We start from the raw sequence: 23,981 nt of genomic DNA on the forward strand, positions 1-23,981 counted from the left end.
CCCAGTTTCGGGCAGTTTAGAATAAACCTATAATATTATGCTCACCATGTATTGGCAGTGATGGAGGCTCGGGGGGGCTTCTGTGGCATTACTGTGAGAACATGCTCCTGAGAGTACATTTGGAGTTATAGTTGTAAATGATGGGGCTCATGGTTGTTTACTGTAGTTAGAAATCACTGCGGTTCTTCCCATCTGTATCTAAATAAGCTGTGGTTTCCCTCTTGGACCAAGGTCTGTGGATGCGGTCTCCTGTGAACTCCATCCCCTCAGCACTGACATGTGGACGAGACATCAGTCCCAGCAGCGGAAACTATCCCTGCACCCCCAAACCACTGCAAAAAATATACCTTCACCCCCACACGACGGCGGAAACTATCCCTGCACCCCAAAACCACTGCAAAAAATACCTTCACCCCCATACCATGGCGGAAACTATCCCTGCACCCCAAAACCACTGCAAAAAATACCTTCACCCCCATACCACGGCGGAAACTATCCCTGCACCCCCAAACCACTGCAAAAAATATACCTTCACCCCCACACCACGGCGGAAACTATCCCTGCACCCCAAAACCACTGCAAAAAATACCTTCACCCCCATACCATGGCGGAAACTATCCCTGCACCCCAAAACCACTGCAAAAAATACCTTCACCCCCATACCACGGCGGAAACTATCCCTGCACCCCCAAACCACTGCAAAAAATATACCTTCACCCCCACACCACGGCGGAAACTATCCCTGCACCCCAAAACCACTGCAAAAAATACCTTCACCCCCATACCATGGCAGAAACTCCCTGCACCCCCAAACCACTGCAAAAAAATATACCTTCACCCCCATACCATGGCGGAAACTATCCCTGCACCCCAAAACCACTGCAAAAAATACCTTCACCCCCATACCACGGCGGAAACTATCCCTGCACCCCACCAAACTACTGCCTTAAATATCTGTGCACCCCCCCACATCATTGAACATATTCCTGCAAGCCCCCCTCTCCACCCAGACCACTATATCCCTGCGATTCTCAGAATACAGCAGTTGTGTTATCTCTCGGTATATTGCACATGAAGATGAACATGGACCCGTAGAAGCGCAGCAACAGCGCGACACGGCCATCAGGCTTGTTCACCTGCTCACGTCTCCTGCACACCGCACCATGGACTTTGAGATGTTGATATCCTCTAATATGGATTAAAGGAATTCAAGAAAGACGGGGTGAGTGCTCCATTTCTCTCCTTCTTGTCTGTGCATTATCTCTAGATGTGATGTGCAGCTCTGCACCAGGGACCCTCGGGGCACAGGCTGACCCCCTGGCACACAGCAGTACAGGACGTGGCTCTGGTGTCCCCAGCTGGTTCAGTTCTCCGGTTGCGGTGTGGAGGAAATGTTTCCTCGGTCGTGTTAATAACAGGGGGAATGAGCAGCCGATAATTCTATGTTGCCGTGGCGGTTTCTGACAGTGTTATTATAAGGTTATAATGCATTAGTCTCTTTTCTTAACCCTTCATCACCTGTGAAAGACTTGACAAATGGCCACCATGGCTTAGGCGTCGTATTCCCTCAGCGCAGGGATCTCTCTTATTCTGTTCAGAACCTGTGGTAATTTAACTTTTTCAGTCCGATAGTTGGGAATGTTTCCTAGTCTGGCACCTGTATGTGCAACTTTTGGGGTTTCAAGCAATGGCGACTCTTAAAGGTAAAATTTGGGCTTAACCACACCATGAAGCCTGGTGATCATTTCTGTCCAGTACAGTAGGGGTTAACTCCACAGAGCTGATGTTAGCCAAGAAGGTTGCAGATTTTATATTCGGATGCTGCGGAGTTGCCCGATGCTGTAAACGCCTGGGCACTGAGCCGGACCCCTCCTCCTCTGGGAAAGGGTGGTATAAGTACATGGTGCGATGGCTCCGGGCGATCAGTGGACAAAGAAGTCACACCGCCATGAGACTCCTTATCTTGGCCGTTCTCCTCGGGGTGGTCACCCTGGTCCTGGGGCGTCGCGGTAAGTAAAAGTCACCATTATATGGAGACATCTGGGGACATGATGGATGATGATGTCTTACTCGGGGTGACTGCAAGTTATTGACTTAATAGTCACAACCTGTATATAAGGGGCAGACATGGCCGATACATCCTACATAGGGGCCTGAGCGTCTCTATACTGTACAGGAGCGATTGGTGATTTCGGCTGTGTACAGAGCGTTTCTATTGGCTCTCCTGTCACTAAGAGCACACCAATCAGTGCCCGGGCTGAATGTTTGGCCAACCCTGTGATGTACCTACACAGAAGACATAACCTCAGTGTCTCCCTGGTTGTAGGTCCGAATCACAGCAACGTGGCTGATTCCCCCAGCTCACAAGGTTAGTACCACGCCCAGGTCTATGGGTCTGATCACATGCTGTCTGAATGAGGCTGAGAACTCAGTGCTCCTGTCTGGGGTCTGCACCTACCTACACACAAGGAGGCTTTCCTGCAACTATACATATAGGGTGAAACTTCATATTGTGCGGTCCATGTATGTTCATGCATCAGGTGTCAAAAGTACCGTGTATATGAATTCTGTATGAGTACTGCACCCTGCTACTGTTTCGCTACCTTACACAGACGCCGCACAGTGCCAATGCTCCGCTACCTTACACATAGACGCCGCACGGTGCCAATGCTCCGCTACCTTACACATAGACGCCGCACGGTGCCATAGACGCCGCACGGTGCCACTGCTTCGCTACCTTACACAGACGCCGCACGGTGCCAATGCTCCGCTACCTTACACAGACGCCGCACGGTGCCAATGCTCCGCTACCTTACATATAGACGCCGCACGGTGCCACTGCTCAGCTACCTTACACAGATGCCGCACGGTGCCAATGCTCCGCTACCTTACATATAGACGCCGCACGGTGCCACTGCTCCGCTACCTTCCACATAGACGCCGCACGGTGCCAATGCTCCGCTACCTTCCACATAGACGCCGCACTGTGCCACTGCTCCGCTACCTTACACAGACGCCGCACGGTGCCACTGCTCCGCTACCTTACACATAGACGCCGCACGGTGCCAATGCTCCGCTACCTTACACATAGACGCCGCACGGTGCCAATGCTCCGCTACCTTACACATAGACGCCGCACGGTGCCAATGCTCCGCTACCTTACACATAGACGCCGCACGGTGCCAATGCTCCGCTACCTTACACATAGACGCCGCACGGTGCCAATGCTCCGCTACCTTACACATAGACGCCGCACGGTGCCAATGCTCCGCTACCTTACACATAGACGCCGCACGGTGCCAATGCTCCGCTACCTTACACATAGACGCCGCACGGTGCCAATGCTCCGCTACCTTACACATAGACGCCGCACGGTGCCAATGCTCCGCTACCTTACACATAGACGCCGCACGGTGCCAATGCTCCGCTACCTTACACATAGACGCCGCACGGTGCCAATGCTCCGCTACCTTACACATAGACGCCGCACGGTGCCACTGCTTCGTTACCTTACACAGACGCCGCACGGTGCCAATGCTTCGTTACCTTACACAGACGCCGCACGGTGCCAATGCTCCGCTACCTTACACAGACGCCGCACGGTGCCAATGCTCCGCTACCTTACACATAGACGCCGCACGGTGCCACTGCTCAGCTACCTTACACAGATGCCGCACGGTGCCAATGCTCCGCTACCTTACATATAGACGCCGCACGGTGCCACTGCTCCGCTACCTTACACATAGACGCCGCACGGTGCCAATGCTCCGCTACCTTACACATAGACGCCGCACGGTGCCAATGCTCCGCTACCTTACACATAGACGCCGCACGGTGCCACTGCTTCGTTACCTTACACAGACGCCGCACGGTGCCAATGCTCCGCTACCTTACACAGACGCCGCACGGTGCCAATGCTCCGCTACCTTACACATAGACGCCGCACGGTGCCACTGCTCAGCTACCTTACACAGATGCCGCACGGTGCCAATGCTCCGCTACCTTACATATAGACGCCGCACGGTGCCACTGCTCCGCTACCTTCCACATAGACGCCGCACGGTGCCAATGCTCCGCTACCTTCCACATAGACGCCGCACTGTGCCACTGCTCCGCTACCTTACACATAGACGCCGCACGGTGCCACTGCTCCGCTACCTTACACATAGACGCCGCACGGTGCCAATGCTCCGCTACCTTACATATAGACGCCGCACGGTGCCACTGCTCCGCTACCTTACACAGACGCCGCACGGTGCCACTGCTCCGCTACCTTACACAGACGCCGCACGGTGCCACTGCTCCGCTACCTTACACAGACGCCGCACGGTGCCACTGCTCAGCTACCTTACACAGATGCCGCACGGTGCCAATGCTCCGCTACCTTACACATAGACGCCGCACGGTGCCACTGCTCCGCTACCTTACACATAGATGCCGCACGGTGCCAATGCTCCGCTACCTTACACATAGACGCCGCACGGTGCCACTGCTCCGCTACCTTACACAGACGCCGCACGGTGCCACTGCTCCGCTACCTTACACATAGACGCCGCACGGTGCCAATGCTCCGCTACCTTACATATAGACGCCGCACGGTGCCAATGCTCTGCTCCCTTATAGACGCTGTATAGTGCCACCTCTCTCTGGATGTAGAGATGCACAGTGCTGCCTCTTTCATGTGTAGAGTCCACCTATATAGACTGAGAGAAGTGGTACTTTGTACTGTCTATACATACGGTAGGAAAGGTGCAGCGTCCATGTATTTAGTATTAGGAGTGGTACGGTGCAGCGTCTGTACATAAGGTAGGGAGGTGGTGCTGTGCAGCGTCTATCCATCAAATAGGAGGGGGTGACGCTGTGCAGGATCCGCACACCCTGTAAGAGGGGGCGACGCCGTGCAGGATCCACACAACCCTGTAGGAGGGGGCAACCTCGTACTACCACGTTCGGTCCTGTTGGTGGTGAATTATGATTTCTCACCTTATCTTTCTTGTTCCCGGCGGCAGCTTTCATCTCTAGACCTGAATCTGCTAATTTTGCCAGACGACATCGACGCAACATCCACAATGTGTAAGTGCAGTGTATCTAATCCTATGGCGTGATACTGCCATGTATCTAAGCCTGTTTCCCCCGTTCTGTAGGATATATGGGGCAGCAGTGAGATCTCCGTTGGAGGCGCAGAGGGAGGTGTGCGAGCTGAACCCGGACTGTGATGAGCTAGCCGACCACATTGGATTCCCAGAGGCGTACAGGAGATTCTATGGGCCGGTGTGACGCGTCACATACACACCCGAGCCAATCTGCACCCAGCACCCCACACTGCTGTCGGCGTCCTCCGCTGATGTCTATAATAGACACAAAATTAGACACCGCAGGCTGGTCTCTGCTTCCCCATTGCTGTATGTGTGCACCCCTATCCTCTAACTCCTTCCTTGCTGGAGGGGTCACCAGGTCGCCTATGTAATGCCATTACCGCTTTTCTGTATGGATATGAATGCAGTAAAATAAAAAATATTCTAAAATGAAATAAAAATCTCTATGGCGGCTCATATAAGTCTAGAAATCCACACAAACACGTGAGATTCAGCACTCGTTTAATGTCCACCGTTATTTCCATTGTTACAGTATATCACAAGGTACCTGGGGGGCAACGGGGCATCCTAACCGCCCCCCCCGGTAGGAGAGGGTTAACAGGTTCCAGTTATATGCAGAGCAACATGGAGGTTTCCACAAATCTCAGGATGAAATCCTTCATTTTTTGGGGAGGACAATGCCTCCTGCTACTGTAAAGTGGCTCATAGTACAACCACTGCCGAGGGTCCGACGTCAGGACCCCAAGTGTAATACATAATGTACGGTAAGAAATGGCCCCTTCATGTCATATAGTGATGGGGGGCTGCTATATGGAAGCAGTGCCTGAGGCCAAAAGTGGAATGTGACGCCTGACCCCCGTAATCAAAGAGGTAACACAAAAATTTAAAAAATACATTTTTTTTTTTTTAGAAAACCTACCATATAATAAAAAAAAAGTTGAGAAAAAGTCTATTTCCTGCGGTTAGTGATTATAACATCCAGCCAAGGGCTTGGAGAAGGCACAGAACTGTCACCACTACTGGGGGAATGCTGCCATTACAGGGGTCCCAGACCCCAACATGGCAAGTCTTCCTATGTTTGGGGAGTGGTATCTGGCAGAAAAGGATCAGGCATTGAAATCTGACATGTCCTTTTTTTCCCCTTGATATCGTCTGTCTGGGGAAAATTAGACATGAGATAGTCGGGGCACTAATGTGTATGGGGGTATAGAAAGCTTGAAAGGCATAGCGCTACGTTACAAAAATCTACTTTCTAAACTGCAATACAGGACTCTCACCACAAGATGGCGCTTAAAGTGCTCACAAATAGGTGTCCTGTATAGTAAATGGCCAGCTCTTCTGGTCAAAGCATTGTGCAGGATTTCTTTATTCTATAACCAATGCTCCCCAATGGGCATTTAAAGGATATATATTATATAATGGCCGTTCCTCTCACTATTCAACATATCCATCTCAAAAATCCTTCTTAAAAAAACATTGCCCCTAAAACTCACATGCAAAAAAACCCCACGTATCCAAAACGCTAGTCCAGCCCCTCCACAAGGGAACGATCCACCATTATTACACGCAGCCGTTCTCCAGAATTCTGTTCAACATTCCTTGTTCCTGCTCTTGTTCCTCCAGCCATTATTTTTTTTTAGACGACCCACTAATGCTGAAAATAATTCGATGAGCCCCCCCAATATCATGTCATTCCTACACAAGATACCAATCACAGAGAATTCTCTAAGGAACTCTTAGATCCTCTGTGCTGCTGTTATTTTTCTTTTCTAGCCTCAAGCATCAGCCAAAAAAAACAAAACAAAACGCGTAGCACCGAAACAGACGTGGACTATAGACCCATCATAGCTATTAGTACTGAGATGAACAATAGCTCTTCTTCTAAGTTCTGACGTTGGACTTTAGGGTCAACACTTCTTCACTTTGGCGTCACAGGTGGTGTGATGGTGAAGAATGGAGTTGGCTCTTGGTGACCACAGCAAGGTGGCGGTGAAGAAACAGATGAGGACGACGTTTCCAAGGACTGAAGTGGCCACGATGCCCAAGGTGCTGGCTAGTGAGTCGGCTTCAGAATGGGAACTGAGCCAGGCTTGGCGAGATGAGCGGTCGGAGAGGACGGCTTCCATCTGGAAGTGTGTGCCCAAAACAGCACAGACATGGAAAAGCTGATGGCTGTGACCTACAAGAAGAAGAAAAGCCAACACCGAATTCTTCCACTCATTCATCTGTCTACTACACACAATTTTAGTACACTTCAGGGTCATATTTTACCAAAATAGTCAAAACGCCCGGGCGCCAGTCGTTCTGGGAGGTGAGACGCAAAGAGGAATCCGGTCAGGAAGGCGAAAAAAAGATGATAAAGGTGGAGAGGGATGGCTTCGTTCCGGTTGCAGTCTTCACCAAAACAGAAGAGGAGCTGGGGGACAGGGGGACATGGACCATATGGGGTGAGAACATGCATTATACTGTGGCCTCAAAAGTTTCTAGGTCCTATATGAGCCCCCCTAATGGCTCAGGACCCTAGATGAGCACCCCTAATGTCTCTGGACCTTAGATGAGCCCCCTGCCCCAATGTCTCGAGATCCTAGATGAGACCCCCAATGTCACGGGATCTTAGATGAGCCCCCAGTGTCTTGGGACCCTGGATAAGCCCCCAATGTCTAGAGACCCTAGATAAGCCCCCCCCCCAATGTCTCGGAATCCTAGATGAGCCCCCAATGTCACGGGACCCTAGATGAGCCCCGAGGGTCTCAAGATCCTAACTGAGCCCCCAGTCTTGGGATTCTAGATGAGTCATGAATCTCAGGATCTTAGGTGAGCCCCCAGGGTCTTGAGATTGAGATCCCAGATGAGTCATCAATCTCTCAAGATCTTAGGTGAGCCTACAAGGTCTCAGGATCCCAGATGAACAACCAATGTCTCAAGATCTCAGATGAGGGCCATTGCTGCCCCTAGTAGCAGGTCTCAGTACTGCACATCTGTCCACAGAATATCTTACCCGATAAAATAGAGGGATGTTGTCAAAAATGAAAGGGTGAACGAAGGCCGCCGTGCGGAGGAATTTACTGAGCGAGGGGTGATGAACCTCCAAAAATCTACAATAAATAGAAGAAAAAGGAGCTGTGAGCCCACCCAGGAAAATGTGAGGTTGTCGGGAGACTTGATCGTAAGTCCTAAAGGGACATGTACATTACATGACCCCTAACGATGTGGCGACAGCATGAAGGTAGCGACCCATTATGACAGAAGATGCTGTCACGCTGCACTGTGTGTATAATGGCAAACAGACTCTTCTTCCGTACCGGGAGTAGCAGGACAGGCCGGTGCAGATGAAGGTGTTAAATGCAGCGATGGGAATGTAGTATCGGTGCAGGACGCCATTAATCCAGCGATCTGGTATCACATACGCTCCGTACGTAAAAGCGCAACCTGCAGAAATCAAAGCAGTATGGCGAGATGAAATCACAGAGGTACTGTGCATGAACCCAATATATAGAGGTACAGCACAGAATACGCTCAGTATATAGAGGTACAGCACAGAATACGCTCAGTATATAGAGGTACAGCACAGCACACGCTCAGTATATAGAGGTACAGCACAGAATACGCTCAGTATATAGAGGTACAGCACAGCACACGCCCAGTATATAGAGGTACAGCGCAGCACACGCTCAGTATATAGAGGTACAGCACAGCACACGCTCAGTATATAGAGGTACAGCACAGCACACGCTCAGTATATAGAGGTACAGCACAGCACACGCTCAGTATATAGAGGTACAGCACAGCACACGCTCAGTATATAGAGGTACAGCACAGCACACGCTCAGTATATAGAGGTACAGCGCAGCACACGCTCAGTATACAGAGGTACAGCACAGCACACGCTCAGTATACAGAGGTACAGCACAGCACACGCTCAGTATATAGAGGTACAGCACAGCACACGCTCAGTATATAGAGGTACAGCACAGCACACGCTCAGTATATAGAGGTACAGCACAGCACACGCTCAGTATATAGAGGTACAGCACAGCACACGCTCAGTATATAGAGGTACAGCACAGCACACGCTCAGTATATAGAGGTACAGCGCAGCAAGCGCCCAGTATACAGAGGTACAGCGCAGCACACGCTCAGTATATAGAGGTACAGCACAGCACACGCTCAGTATATAGAGGTACAGCACAGCACACGCTCAGTATATAGAGGTACAGCACAGCACACGCTCAGTATATAGAGGTACAGCACAGCACACGCTCAGTATATAGAGGTACAGCACAGCACACGCTCAGTATATAGAGGTACAGCACACGCTCAGTATATAGAGGTACAGCGCAGCACACGCACAGTATATAGAGGTACAGCACAGCATACACTCAGTATATCGAGGCACAGCATATGCTCAGTATATAGAGGTACAGCGCAGCATACGCACAGTATATAGAGGTACAGCACACGCTCAGTATATAGAGGTACAGCACAGCACACGCTCAGTATATAGAGGTACAGCACAGCACACGCCCAGTATATAGAGGTACAGCACAGCACACGCTCAGTATATAGAGGTACAGCACAGCACACGCTCAGTATATAGAGGTACAGCACAGCACACGCTCAGTATATAGAGGTACAGCACAGCACACGCCCAGTATATAGAGGTACAGCACAGCACACGCTCAGTATATAGAGGTACAGCACAGCACACGCCCAGTATATAGAGGTACAGCACAGCACACGCTCAGTATACAGAGGTACAGCGCAGCAAGCGCCCAGTATATAGAGGTACAGCACAGCACACGCTCAGTATATAGAGGTACAGCACAGCACACGCTCAGTATATAGAGGTACAGCACAGCACACGCTCAGTATATAGAGGTACAGCACAGCACACGCTCAGTATATAGAGGTACAGCGCAGCAAGCGCCCAGTATATAGAGGTACAGCACAGCACACGCTCAGTATATAGAGGTACAGCACAGCACACGCTCAGTATATAGAGGTACAGCACAGCACACGCTCAGTATATAGAGGTACAGCACAGCACACGCTCAGTATATAGAGGTACAGCACAGCACACGCTCAGTATATAGAGGTACAGCACACGCTCAGTATATAGAGGTACAGCGCAGCACACGCACAGTATATAGAGGTACAGCACAGCATACACTCAGTATATCGAGGCACAGCATATGCTCAGTATATAGAGGTACAGCGCAGCATACGCACAGTATATAGAGGTACAGCACACGCTCAGTATATAGAGGTACAGCACAGCACACGCCCAGTATATAGAGGTACAGCACACGCCCAGTATATAGAGGTACAGCACAGCACACGCTCAGTATATAGAGGTACAGCACAGCACACGCCCAGTATATAGAGGTACAGCACAGCACACGCTCAGTATACAGAGGTACAGCACAGCACACGCTCAGTATATAGAGGTACAGCACAGCACACGCTCAGTATATAGAGGTACAGCACAGCACACGCTCAGTATATAGAGGTACAGCACAGCACACGCTCAGTATATAGAGGTACAGCACAGCACACGCTCAGTATATAGAGGTACAGCACAGCACACGCTCAGTATATAGAGGTACAGCGCAGCAAGCGCCCAGTATACAGAGGTACAGCGCAGCACACGCTCAGTATATAGAGGTACAGCACAGCACACGCTCAGTATATAGAGGTACAGCACAGCACACGCTCAGTATATAGAGGTACAGCACAGCACACGCTCAGTATATAGAGGTACAGCACAGCACACGCTCAGTATATAGAGGTACAGCACAGCACACGCTCAGTATATAGAGGTACAGCACACGCTCAGTATATAGAGGTACAGCGCAGCACACGCACAGTATATAGAGGTACAGCACAGCATACACTCAGTATATCGAGGCACAGCATATGCTCAGTATATAGAGGTACAGCGCAGCATACGCACAGTATATAGAGGTACAGCACACGCTCAGTATATAGAGGTACAGCACAGCACACGCTCAGTATATAGAGGTACAGCACAGCACACGCCCAGTATATAGAGGTACAGCACAGCACACGCTCAGTATATAGAGGTACAGCACAGCACACGCTCAGTATATAGAGGTACAGCACAGCACACGCTCAGTATATAGAGGTACAGCACAGCACACGCCCAGTATATAGAGGTACAGCACAGCACACGCTCAGTATATAGAGGTACAGCACAGCACACGCCCAGTATATAGAGGTACAGCACAGCACACGCTCAGTATACAGAGGTACAGCGCAGCAAGCGCCCAGTATATAGAGGTACAGCACAGCACACGCTCAGTATATAGAGGTACAGCACAGCACACGCTCAGTATATAGAGGTACAGCACAGCACACGCTCAGTATATAGAGGTACAGCACAGCACACGCTCAGTATATAGAGGTACAGCGCAGCAAGCGCCCAGTATATAGAGGTACAGCACAGCACACGCTCAGTATATAGAGGTACAGCACAGCACACGCTCAGTATATAGAGGTACAGCACAGCACACGCTCAGTATATAGAGGTACAGCACAGCACACGCTCAGTATATAGAGGTACAGCACACGCTCAGTATATAGAGGTACAGCGCAGCACACGCACAGTATATAGAGGTACAGCACAGCATACACTCAGTATATCGAGGCACAGCATATGCTCAGTATATAGAGGTACAGCGCAGCATACGCACAGTATATAGAGGTACAGCACACGCTCAGTATATAGAGGTACAGCACAGCACACGCCCAGTATATAGAGGTACAGCACACGCCCAGTATATAGAGGTACAGCACAGCACACGCTCAGTATATAGAGGTACAGCACAGCACACGCTCAGTATATAGAGGTACAGCACAGCACACGCTCAGTATATAGAGGTACAGCACAGCACACGCTCAGTATATAGAGGTACAGCACAGCACACGCTCAGTATATAGAGGTACAGCACAGCACGCGCCCAGTATATAGAGGTACAGTGTACATATGATCAGTTTATAGGAATTACAGCACAGCATACTCTCAATATATAGAGGGGTACAGCACTGAATATGCTCAGTATATAGAGCTGCAACACAGCATACACTCAGTATATAGAGGTACAGCACAGCATACGACCAGTATATAGAGGTACAGCACAGCATATGCTCATTATATAGAGGTACAGCGCAGCACACGCACAGTATATAGAGGTACAGCACAGCATACACTCAGTATATCGAGGCACAGCATATGCTCAGTATATAGAGGTACAGCGCAGCATACGCACAGTATATAGAGGTACAGCACACGCTCAGTATATAGAGGGGCACAGCATATGCTCAGTATATAGAGGTACAGCACACGCCCAGTATATAGAGGTACAGCACAGCACACGCTCAGTATACAGAGGTACAGCACAGCACACGCTCAGTATATAGAGGTACAGCACAGCACACGCTCAGTATATAGAGGTACAGCACAGCACACGCTCAGTATATAGAGGTACAGCACAGCACACGCTCAGTATATAGAGGTACAGCACAGCACACGCTCAGTATATAGAGGTACAGCACAGCACACGCTCAGTATATAGAGGTACAGCACACGCTCAGTATATAGAGGTACAGCGCAGCACACGCACAGTATATAGAGGTACAGCACAGCATACACTCAGTATATCGAGCCACAGCATATGCTCAGTATATAGAGGTACAGCGCAGCATACGCACAGTATATAGAGGTACAGCACACGCTCAGTATATAGAGGGGCACAGCATATGCTCAGTATATAGAGGTACAGCACACGCCCAGTATATAGAGGTACAGCACAGCACACGCTCAGTATACAGAGGTACAGCACAGCACACGCTCAGTATATAGAGGTACAGCACAGCACACGCTCAGTATATAGAGGTACAGCACAGCACACGCTCAGTATATAGAGGTACAGCACAGCACACGCTCAGTATATAGAGGTACAGCACAGCACACGCTCAGTATATAGAGGTACAGCACAGCACACGCTCAGTATATAGAGGTACAGCACACGCTCAGTATATAGAGGTACAGCGCAGCACACGCACAGTATATAGAGGTACAGCACAGCATACACTCAGTATATCGAGGCACAGCATATGCTCAGTATATAGAGGTACAGCGCAGCATACGCACAGTATATAGAGGTACAGCACACGCTCAGTATATAGAGGTACAGCACAGCACACGCTCAGTATATAGAGGTACAGCACAGCACACGCCCAGTATATAGAGGTACAGCACACGCCCAGTATATAGAGGTACAGCACAGCACACGCTCAGTATATAGAGGTACAGCACAGCACACGCTCAGTATATAGAGGTACAGCACAGCACACGCTCAGTATATAGAGGTACAGCACAGCACACGCTCAGTATACAGAGGTACAGCACAGCACACGCTCAGTATACAGAGGTACAGCACAGCACACGCTCAGTATATAGAGGTACAGCACAGCACACGCTCAGTATATAGAGGTACAGCACAGCACACGCTCAGTATATAGAGGTACAGCACAGCACGCGCCCAGTATATAGAGGTACAGTGTACATATGATCAGTTTATAGGAATTACAGCACAGCATACTCTCAATATATAGAGGGGTACAGCACTGAATATGCTCAGTATATAGAGCTGCAACACAGCATACACTCAGTATATAGAGGTACAGCACAGCATACGACCAGTATATAGAGGTACAGCACAGCATATGCTCATTATATAGAGGTACAGCGCAGAACACGCACAGTATATAGAGGTACAGCACAGCATACACTCAGTATATCGAGGCACAGCATATGCTCAGTATATAGAGGTACAGCGCAGCATACGCACAGTATATAGAGGTACAGCACACGCTCAGTATATAGAGGGGCACAGCATATGCTCAGTATATAGAGGTACAGCACACGCCCAGTATATAGAGGTACAGCACAGCACACGCTCAGTATACAGAGGTACAGCACAGCACACGCTCAGTATACAGAGGTACAGCACAGCACACGCTCAGTATATAGAGGTACAGCACAGCACACGCTCAGTATATAGAGGTACAGCACAGCACACGCTCAGTATATAGAGGTACAGCGCAGCACACGCACAGTATATAGAGGTACAGCACAGCATACACTCAGTATATCGAGCCACAGCATATGCTCAGTATATAGAGGTACAGCGCAGCATACGCACAGTATATAGAGGTACAGCACACGCTCAGTATATAGAGGGGCACAGCATATGCTCAGTATATAGAGGTACAGCACACGCCCAGTATATAGAGGTACAGCACAGCACACGCTCAGTATACAGAGGTACAGCACAGCACACGCTCAGTATATAGAGGTACAGCACAGCACACGCTCAGTATATAGAGGTACAGCACAGCACACGCTCAGTATATAGAGGTACAGCACAGCACACGCTCAGTATATAGAGGTACAGCACAGCACACGCTCAGTATATAGAGGTACAGCACAGCACACGCTCAGTATATAGAGGTACAGCACACGCTCAGTATATAGAGGTACAGCGCAGCACACGCACAGTATATAGAGGTACAGCACAGCATACACTCAGTATATCGAGGCACAGCATATGCTCAGTATATAGAGGTACAGCGCAGCATACGCACAGTATATAGAGGTACAGCACACGCTCAGTATATAGAGGTACAGCACAGCACACGCTCAGTATATAGAGGTACAGCACAGCACACGCCCAGTATATAGAGGTACAGCACACGCCCAGTATATAGAGGTACAGCACAGCACACGCTCAGTATATAGAGGTACAGCACAGCACACGCTCAGTATATAGAGGTACAGCACAGCACACGCTCAGTATATAGAGGTACAGCACAGCACACGCTCAGTATACAGAGGTACAGCACAGCACACGCTCAGTATACAGAGGTACAGCACAGCACACGCTCAGTATATAGAGGTACAGCACAGCACACGCTCAGTATATAGAGGTACAGCACAGCACACGCTCAGTATATAGAGGTACAGCACAGCACGCGCCCAGTATATAGAGGTACAGTGTACATATGATCAGTTTATAGGAATTACAGCACAGCATACTCTCAATATATAGAGGGGTACAGCACTGAATATGCTCAGTATATAGAGCTGCAACACAGCATACACTCAGTATATAGAGGTACAGCACAGCATACGACCAGTATATAGAGGTACAGCACAGCATATGCTCATTATATAGAGGTACAGCGCAGCACACGCACAGTATATAGAGGTACAGCACAGCATACACTCAGTATATCGAGGCACAGCATATGCTCAGTATATAGAGGTACAGCGCAGCATACGCACAGTATATAGAGGTACAGCACACGCTCAGTATATAGAGGGGCACAGCATATGCTCAGTATATAGAGGTACAGCACACGCCCAGTATATAGAGGTACAGCACAGCACACGCTCAGTATACAGAGGTACAGCACAGCACACGCTCAGTATACAGAGGTACAGCACAGCACACGCTCAGTATATAGAGGTACAGCACAGCACACGCTCAGTATATAGAGGTACAGCACAGCACACGCTCAGTATATAGAGGTACAGCACAGCACACGCTCAGTATATAGAGGTACAGCACAGCACACGCTCAGTATATAGAGGTACAGCACACGCTCAGTATATAGAGGTACAGCGCAGCACACGCACAGTATATAGAGGTACAGCACAGCATACACTCAGTATATCGAGGCACAGCATATGCTCAGTATATAGAGGTACAGCGCAGCATACGCACAGTATATAGAGGTACAGCACACGCTCAGTATATAGAGGTACAGCACAGCACACGCTCAGTATATAGAGGTACAGCACAGCACACGCCCAGTATATAGAGGTACAGCACACGCCCAGTATATAGAGGTACAGCACAGCACACGCTCAGTATATAGAGGTACAGCACAGCACACGCTCAGTATATAGAGGTACAGCACAGCACACGCTCAGTATACAGAGGTACAGCACAGCACACGCTCAGTATACAGAGGTACAGCACAGCACACGCTCAGTATATAGAGGTACAGCACAGCACACGCTCAGTATATAGAGGTACAGCACAGCACACGCTCAGTATATAGAGGTACAGCACAGCACGCGCCCAGTATATAGAGGTACAGTGTACATATGATCAGTTTATAGGAATTACAGCACAGCATACTCTCAATATATAGAGGGGTACAGCACTGAATATGCTCAGTATATAGAGCTGCAACACAGCATACACTCAGTATATAGAGGTACAGCGCAGCACACGCACAGTATATAGAGGTACAGCACAGCATACACTCAGTATATCGAGGCACAGCATATGCTCAGTATACAGAGGTACAGCGCAGCATACGCACAGTATATAGCGGTACAGCACACGCTCAGTATATAGAGGGGCACAGCATATGCTCAGTATATAGAGGTACAGCACACGCCCAGTATATAGAGGTACAGCACAGCACACGCTCAGTATACAGATGTACAGCACAGCACACGCTCAGTATATAGAGGTACAGCACAGCACACGCTCAGTATATAGAGGTACAGCACAGCACACGCTCAGTATACAGAGGTACAGCACAGCACACGCTCAGTATATAGAGGTACAGCACAGCACACGCTCAGTATATAGAGGTACAGCACAGCACACGCTCAGTATATAGAGGTACAGCACAGCACGCGCCCAGTATATAGAGGTACAGTGTACATATGATCAGTTTATAGGAATTACAGCACAGCATACTCTCAATATATAGAGGGGTACAGCACTGAATATGCTCAGTATATAGAGCTGCAACACAGCATACACTCAGTATATAGAGGTACAGCACAGCATACGACCAGTATATAGAGGTACAGCACAGCATATGCTCAGTATATAGAGGTACAGCGCAGCACACGCACAGTATATAGAGGTACAGCACAGCATACACTCAGTATATCGAGGCACAGCATATGCTCAGTATATAGAGGTACAGCGCAGCATACGCACAGTATATAGAGGTACAGCACACGCTCAGTATATAGCGGGGTACAGCACAGGATATGCTCAGTATATAGAGGTACAGCACACGCCCAGTATATAGAGGTACAGCACAGCACACGCTCAGTATACAGAGGTATAGCACAGCACACGCTCAGTATATAGAGGTACAGCACAGCACACGCTCAGTATATAGAGGTACAGCACAGCACACGCTCAGTATACAGAGGTACAGCACAGCACACACTCAGCATGTAGAGGTACAGCACACGCTCAGTATATAGAGGTACAGCACAGCACACGCTCAGTATACAGAGGTACAGCACAGCACACGCTCAGTATATAGAGGTACAGCACAGCACACGCTCAGTATATAGAGGTACAGCACAGCACACGCTCAGTATATAGAGGTACAGCACAGCACACGCTCAGTATATAGAGGTACAGCACAGCACGCGCCCAGTATATAGAGGTACAGTGTACATATGATCAGTTTATAGGAATTACAGCACAGCATACTCTCAATATATAGAGGGGTACAGCACTGAATATGCTCAGTATATAGAGCTGCAACACAGCATACACTCAGTATATAGAGGTACAGCACAGCATACGACCAGTATATAGAGGTACAGCACAGCATACGACCAGTATATAGAGGTACAGCACAGCATATGCTCAGTATATAGAGGTACAGCGCAGCACACGCACAGTATATAGAGGTACAGCACAGCATACACTCAGTATATCGAGGCATAGCATATGCTCAGTATATAGAGGTACAGCGCAGCATACGCACAGTATATAGAGGTACAGCACACGCTCAGTATATAGAGGGGTACAGCACAGCATATGCTCAGTATATAGAGGTACAGCGCAGCATACGACCAGTATATAGAGGGGTACAGCACAGAATATGCTCAGTATATAGAGCTGCAACACAGCATACGCTCAGTATATAGAGGTACAGCACAGTACACGCACAGTATATAGAGGTACAGTACAGCATACACTCAGTGTATAGAGCTACAGGACAGCATACGCTCAGTATAGAGAGGTACAGCGCAGCATACGCTCAGTATATAGAGGTACAGTGCAGCATATGCTCAGTATATAGCGGTACAGCGCAGCATATGCTCAGTATATAGAGGTACAGCACAGCATACGCTCAGTATACAGAGGTACAGCATAGCACACGTGCAGTATATAGAGGTACTATTCAGACTGGCCTATCGCCTCAACACATTAACCTAACCTATCCCTGTGTGGCAGAGCCAAAAGTTTTACCATAACCAGGTTCCCAGCATCATGTTCCCACATGCTTTATGCATCCATTAGCCCTCTGTGTCTGTACTGTTACACACTTAACATTATGGCTGGTCCATACAATCAGAGCAACTGTTACCACCCACCTTTCGTGTCTCCCTCTTTCCTCATAGACTGTAAGCTTGCGAGCAGGGCCCTCACTCCTCTTGGTATTTGTTATAATCTACTGTATGTGATTATTGTTATGCTGTAATGTCTATTGTCTGTACAAATCCCCTCTGAAATGTAAAGTGCTGCGGAATATGTTGGCGCTATAAAAATAAAATTTATTATTATTATTATTAGGTACAGCGCAGCATACGCTCAGTATATAGAGGTACAGCGCAGCATACGCTCAGTATATAGAGGTACAGCTCAGCTTACGCTCAGTATATAGAGGTACAGCGCAGTGTACACTCACTATATAGAGGTACAGCGCAGCATACGCTCAGTATATAGAGGTACAGCGCAGCATACGCTCAGTATATAGAGGTAAAGTGCAGCATACGCTCAGTATATAGAGGTACAGCGCAGCATACGCTCAGTATATAGAGGTACAGCGCAGCATACGCTCAGTATATAGAGGTACAGCGCAGCATACGCTCAGTATATAGAGGTACAGCGCAGCATACGCTCAGTATATAGAGGTACAGCTCAGCTTACGCTCAGTATATAGAGGTACAGCGCAGTGTACGCTCAGTATATAGAGGTACAGCGCAGCATACGCTCAGTATATAGAGGTACAGCGCAGCATACGCTCAGTATATAGAGGTACAGCTCAGCTTACGCTCAGTATATAGAGGTACAGCGCAGTGTACGCTCACTATATAGAGGTACAGTACAGCATACGCTCAGTATATAGAGGTACAGCATAGCACACGTGCAGTATATAGAGGTACAGCGCAACATACGCTCAGTATATAGAGGTACAGCACAGCACACGCTCAGTATATAGAGGTACAGCACAGCACACGCTCAGTATATAGAGGTACAGCACAGCACGCGCCCAGTATATAGAGGTACAGTGTACATATGATCAGTTTATAGGAATTACAGCACAGCATACTCTCAATATATAGAGGGGTACAGCACTGAATATGCTCAGTATATAGAGCTGCAACACAGCATACACTCAGTATATAGAGGTACAGCACAGCATACGACCAGTATATAGAGGTACAGCACAGCATATGCTCAGTATATAGAGGTACAGCACAGCATACACTCAGTATATCGAGGCACAGCATATGCTCAGTATATAGAGGTACAGCGCAGCATACGCACAGTATATAGAGGTACAGCACACGCTCAGTATATAGAGGGGTACAGCACAGCATATGCTCAGTATATAGAGGTACAGCACACGCCCAGTATATAGAGGTACAGCACAGCACACGCTCAGTATACAGAGGTACAGCACAGCACACGCTCAGTATATAGAGGTACAGCACAGCACACGCTCAGTATATAGAGGTACAGCACAGGTAACGCTCAGTATATAGAGGTACAGCACAGCACACGCTCAGTATATAGAGGTACAGCACAGCACACGCTCAGTATATAGAGGTACAGCACACGCCCAGTATATAGAGGTACAGCGCAGCACACGCACAGTATATAGAGGTACAGCACAGCATACACTCAGTATATCGAGGCACAGCATATGCTCAGTATATAGAGGTACAGCGCAGCATACGCACAGTATATAGAGGTACAGCACACGCTCAGTATATAGAGGAGTACAGCACAGCATATGCTCAGTATATAGAGGTACAGCACACGCCCAGTATATAGAGGTACAGCACAGCACACGCTCAGTATACAGAGGTACAGCACAGCACACGCTCAGTATATAGAGGTACAGCACAGCACACGCTCAGTATATAGAGGTACAGCACAGCACACGCTCAGTATATAGAGGTACAGCACAGCACACGCTCAGTATATAGAGGTACAGCACAGCACACGCTCAGTATACAGAGGTACAGCACACGCTCAGTATATAGAGGGGTACAGCACAGCATATGCTCAGTATATAGAGGTACAGCACACGCCCAGTATATAGAGGTACAGCACAGCACACGCTCAGTATACAGAGGTACAGCACAGCACACGCTCAGTATATAGAGGTACAGCACAGCACACGCTCAGTATATAGAGGTACAGCACAGCACACGCTCAGTATATAGAGGTACAGCACAGCACACGCTCAGTATACAGAGGTACAGCACAGCACACGCTCAGTATATAGAGGTACAGCACAGCACACGCTCAGTATATAGAGGTACAGCACAGCACACGCTCAGTATATAGAGGTACAGCACAGCACACGCTCAGTATATAGAGGTACAGCACAGCACGCGCCCAGTATATAGAGGTACAGTGTACATATGATCAGTTTATAGGAATTACAGCACAGCATACTCTCAATATATAGAGGGGTACAGCACTGAATATGCTCAGTATATAGAGCTGCAACACAGCATACACTCAGTATATAGAGGTACAGCACAGCATACGACCAGTATATAGAGGTACAGCACAGCATATGCTCAGTATATATAGGTACAGCGCAGCACACGCACAGTATATAGAGGTACAGCACAGCATACACTCAGTATATCGAGGCACAGCATATGCTCAGTATATAGAGGTACAGCGCAGCATACGCACAGTATATAGAGGTACAGCACACGCTCAGTATATAGAGGGGCACAGCATATGCTCAGTATATAGAGGTACAGCACACGCCCAGTATATAGAGGTACAGCACAGCACACGCTCAGTATACAGATGTACAGCACAGCACACGCTCAGTATATAGAGGTACAGCACACGCTCAGTATATAGAGGGGCACAGGATATGCTCAGTATATAGAGGTACAGCACACGCCCAGTATATAGAGGTACAGCACAGCACACGCTCAGTATACAGAGGTACAGCACAGCACACGCTCAGTATATAGAGGTACAGCACAGCACACGCTCAGTATATAGAGGTACAGCACAGCACACGCTCAGTATACAGAGGTACAGCACAGCACACGCTCAGCATATAGAGGTACAGCACACGCTCAGTATATAGAGGTACAGCACAGCACACGCTCAGTATACAGAGGTACAGCACAGCACACGCTCAGTATATAGAGGTACAGCACAGCACACGCTCAGTATATAGAGGTACAGCACAGCACACGCTCAGTATATAGAGGTACAGCACAGCACACGCTCAGTATATAGAGGTACAGCACAGCACGCGCCCAGTATATAGTGGTACAGTGTACATATGATCAGTTTATAGGAATTACAGCACAGCATACTCTCAATATATAGAGGGGTACAGCACTGAATATGCTCAGTATATAGAGCTGCAACACAGCATACACTCAGTATATAGAGGTACAGCACAGCATACGACCAGTATATAGAGGTACAGCACAGCATACGACCAGTATATAGAGGTACAGCACAGCATATGCTCAGTATATAGAGGTACAGCGCAGCACACGCACAGTATATAGAGGTACAGCACAGCATACACTCAGTATATCGAGGCACAGCATATGCTCAGTATATAGAGGTACAGCGCAGCATACGCACAGTATATAGAGGTACAGCACACGCTCAGTATATAGAGGGGTACAGCACAGCATATGCTCAGTATATAGAGGTACAGCGCAGCATACGACCAGTATATAGAGGGGTACAGCACAGAATATGCTCAGTATATAGAGCTGCAACACAGCATACGCTCAGTATATAGAGGTACAGCACAGTACACGCACAGTATATAGAGGTACAGTACAGCATACACTCAGTGTATAGAGCTACAGGACAGCATACGCTCAGTATAGAGAGGTACAGCGCAGCATACGCTCAGTATATAGAGGTACAGTGCAGCATATGCTCAGTATATAGCGGTACAGCGCAGCATATGCTCAGTATATAGAGGTACAGCACAGCATACGCTCAGTATACAGAGGTACAGCATAGCACACGTGCAGTATATAGAGGTACTATTCAGACTGGCCTATCGCCTCAACACATTAACCTAACCTATCCCTGTGTGGCAGAGCCAAAAGTTTTACCATAACCAGGTTCCCCGCATCATGTTCCCACATGCTTTATGCATCCATTAGCCCTCTGCATCCGTACTGTTACACACTTAACATTATGGCTGGTCCATACAATCAGAGCAACTGTTACCACCCACCTTTCGTGTCTCCCTCTTTCCTCATAGACTGTAAGCTTGCGAGCAGGGCCCTCACTCCTCTTGGTATTTGTTATAATCTACTGTATGTGATTATTGTTATGCTGTAATGTCTATTGTCTGTACAAATCCCCTCTGAAATGTAAAGTGCTGCGGAATATGTTGGCGCTATAAAAATAAAATTTATTATTATTATTATTAGGTACAGCGCAGCATACGCTCAGTATATAGAGGTACAGCGCAGCATACGCTCAGTATATAGAGGTACAGCTCAGCTTACGCTCAGTATATAGAGGTACAGCGCAGTGTACGCTCAGTATATAGAGGTACAGCGCAGTGTACACTCACTATATAGAGGTACAGCGCAGCATACGCTCAGTATATAGAGGTACAGCGCAGCATACGCTCAGTATATAGAGGTACAGCACAGCACACGCTCAGTATATAGAGGTACAGCACAGCACACGCTCAGTATATAGAGGTACAGCACAGCACGCGCCCAGTATATAGAGGTACAGTGTACATATGATCAGTTTATAGGAATTACAGCACAGCATACTCTCAATATATAGAGGGGTACAGCACTGAATATGCTCAGTATATAGAGCTGCAACACAGCATACACTCAGTATATAGAGGTACAGCACAGCATACGACCAGTATATAGAGGTACAGCGCAGCACACGCTCAGTATATAGAGGTACAGCGCAGCACACGCACAGTATATAGAGGTACAGCACAGCATACACTCAGTATATCGAGGCACAGCATATGCTCAGTATATAGAGGTACAGCACAGCACACGCTCAGTATATAGAGGTACAGCACAGCACACGCTCAGTATATAGAGGTACAGCACACGCCCAGTATATAGAGGTACAGCGCAGCACACGCACAGTATATAGAGGTACAGCACAGCATACACTCAGTATATCGAGGCACAGCATATGCTCAGTATATAGAGGTACAGCGCAGCATACGCACAGTATATAGAGGTACAGCACACGCTCAGTATATAGAGGAGTACAGCACAGCATATGCTCAGTATATAGAGGTACAGCACACGCCCAGTATATAGAGGTACAGCACAGCACACGCTCAGTATACAGAGGTACAGCACAGCACACGCTCAGTATATAGAGGTACAGCACAGCACACGCTCAGTATATAGAGGTACAGCACAGCACACGCTCAGTATATAGAGGTACAGCACAGCACACGCTCAGTATATAGAGGTACAGCACAGCACACGCTCAGTATACAGAGGTACAGCACACGCTCAGTATATAGAGGGGTACAGCACAGCATATGCTCAGTATATAGAGG

At 48.4% G+C, this 23,981-nt stretch overlaps 2 protein-coding genes across 3 annotated transcripts in view; one reads left to right on the top strand and one right to left on the bottom strand.

Annotated features, from left to right (window-relative positions):
- Positions 1-140: 140 nt before the first annotated feature.
- BGLAP (bone gamma-carboxyglutamate protein) lies at positions 141-5,564 on the top strand. Of its 2 annotated transcripts, XM_073566915.1 has the most exons (4): positions 141-2,009; positions 2,327-2,368; positions 5,010-5,073; positions 5,145-5,564. In XM_073566915.1, exons 1-4 carry the CDS (start codon positions 1,784-1,786, stop codon positions 5,275-5,277), a joined length of 465 nt encoding a protein of 154 aa, XP_073423016.1. In that variant the 5' UTR covers positions 141-1,783; the 3' UTR covers positions 5,278-5,564. The 2 variants fall into 2 exon arrangements, with proteins under 2 accessions (XP_073423016.1, XP_073423017.1); XM_073566916.1 differs by lacking the exon at positions 2,327-2,368 and having other exon boundaries at positions 5,145-5,555.
- Positions 5,565-5,580: 16 nt separating this feature from the next.
- Positions 5,581-23,981, bottom strand: part of PAQR6 (progestin and adipoQ receptor family member 6) — a 38,438-nt gene continuing 20,037 nt past the window's right edge. Inside the window, exons 5-8 of the mRNA XM_073566907.1 lie at positions 8,399-8,525; positions 8,095-8,191; positions 7,368-7,512; positions 5,581-7,275 (exon numbers count right to left, since the gene is read on the bottom strand). Of these exons, the coding sequence (XP_073423008.1) occupies positions 7,004-7,275; positions 7,368-7,512; positions 8,095-8,191; positions 8,399-8,525 (641 nt within the window). The 3' untranslated portion in view covers positions 5,581-7,003. The remainder of the gene's footprint in view (positions 7,276-7,367; positions 7,513-8,094; positions 8,192-8,398; positions 8,526-23,981) is intronic.

This window comes from Dendrobates tinctorius, unplaced genomic scaffold (assembly GCF_039654945.1).
Source record: "Dendrobates tinctorius isolate UK_male_01 unplaced genomic scaffold, ASM3965494v1 ptg000019l, whole genome shotgun sequence".
NCBI lineage: Eukaryota > Metazoa > Chordata > Amphibia > Anura > Dendrobatidae > Dendrobates > Dendrobates tinctorius.

Excerpts from the sequence above, each read along its gene's own strand:
- BGLAP (XM_073566915.1), top strand. The coding sequence starts at position 1,784 with ATGTTAGCCAAGAAGGTTGCAGATTTTATATTCGGATGCTGCGGAGTT. Across the intron at positions 2,010-2,326 it reads CCTGGTCCTGGGGCGTCGCG|GTCCGAATCACAGCAACGTG; the intron begins GTAAGTAAAAGT and ends CCCTGGTTGTAG. Across the intron at positions 5,074-5,144 it reads CGACGCAACATCCACAATGT|GATATATGGGGCAGCAGTGA; the intron begins GTAAGTGCAGTG and ends CCCGTTCTGTAG.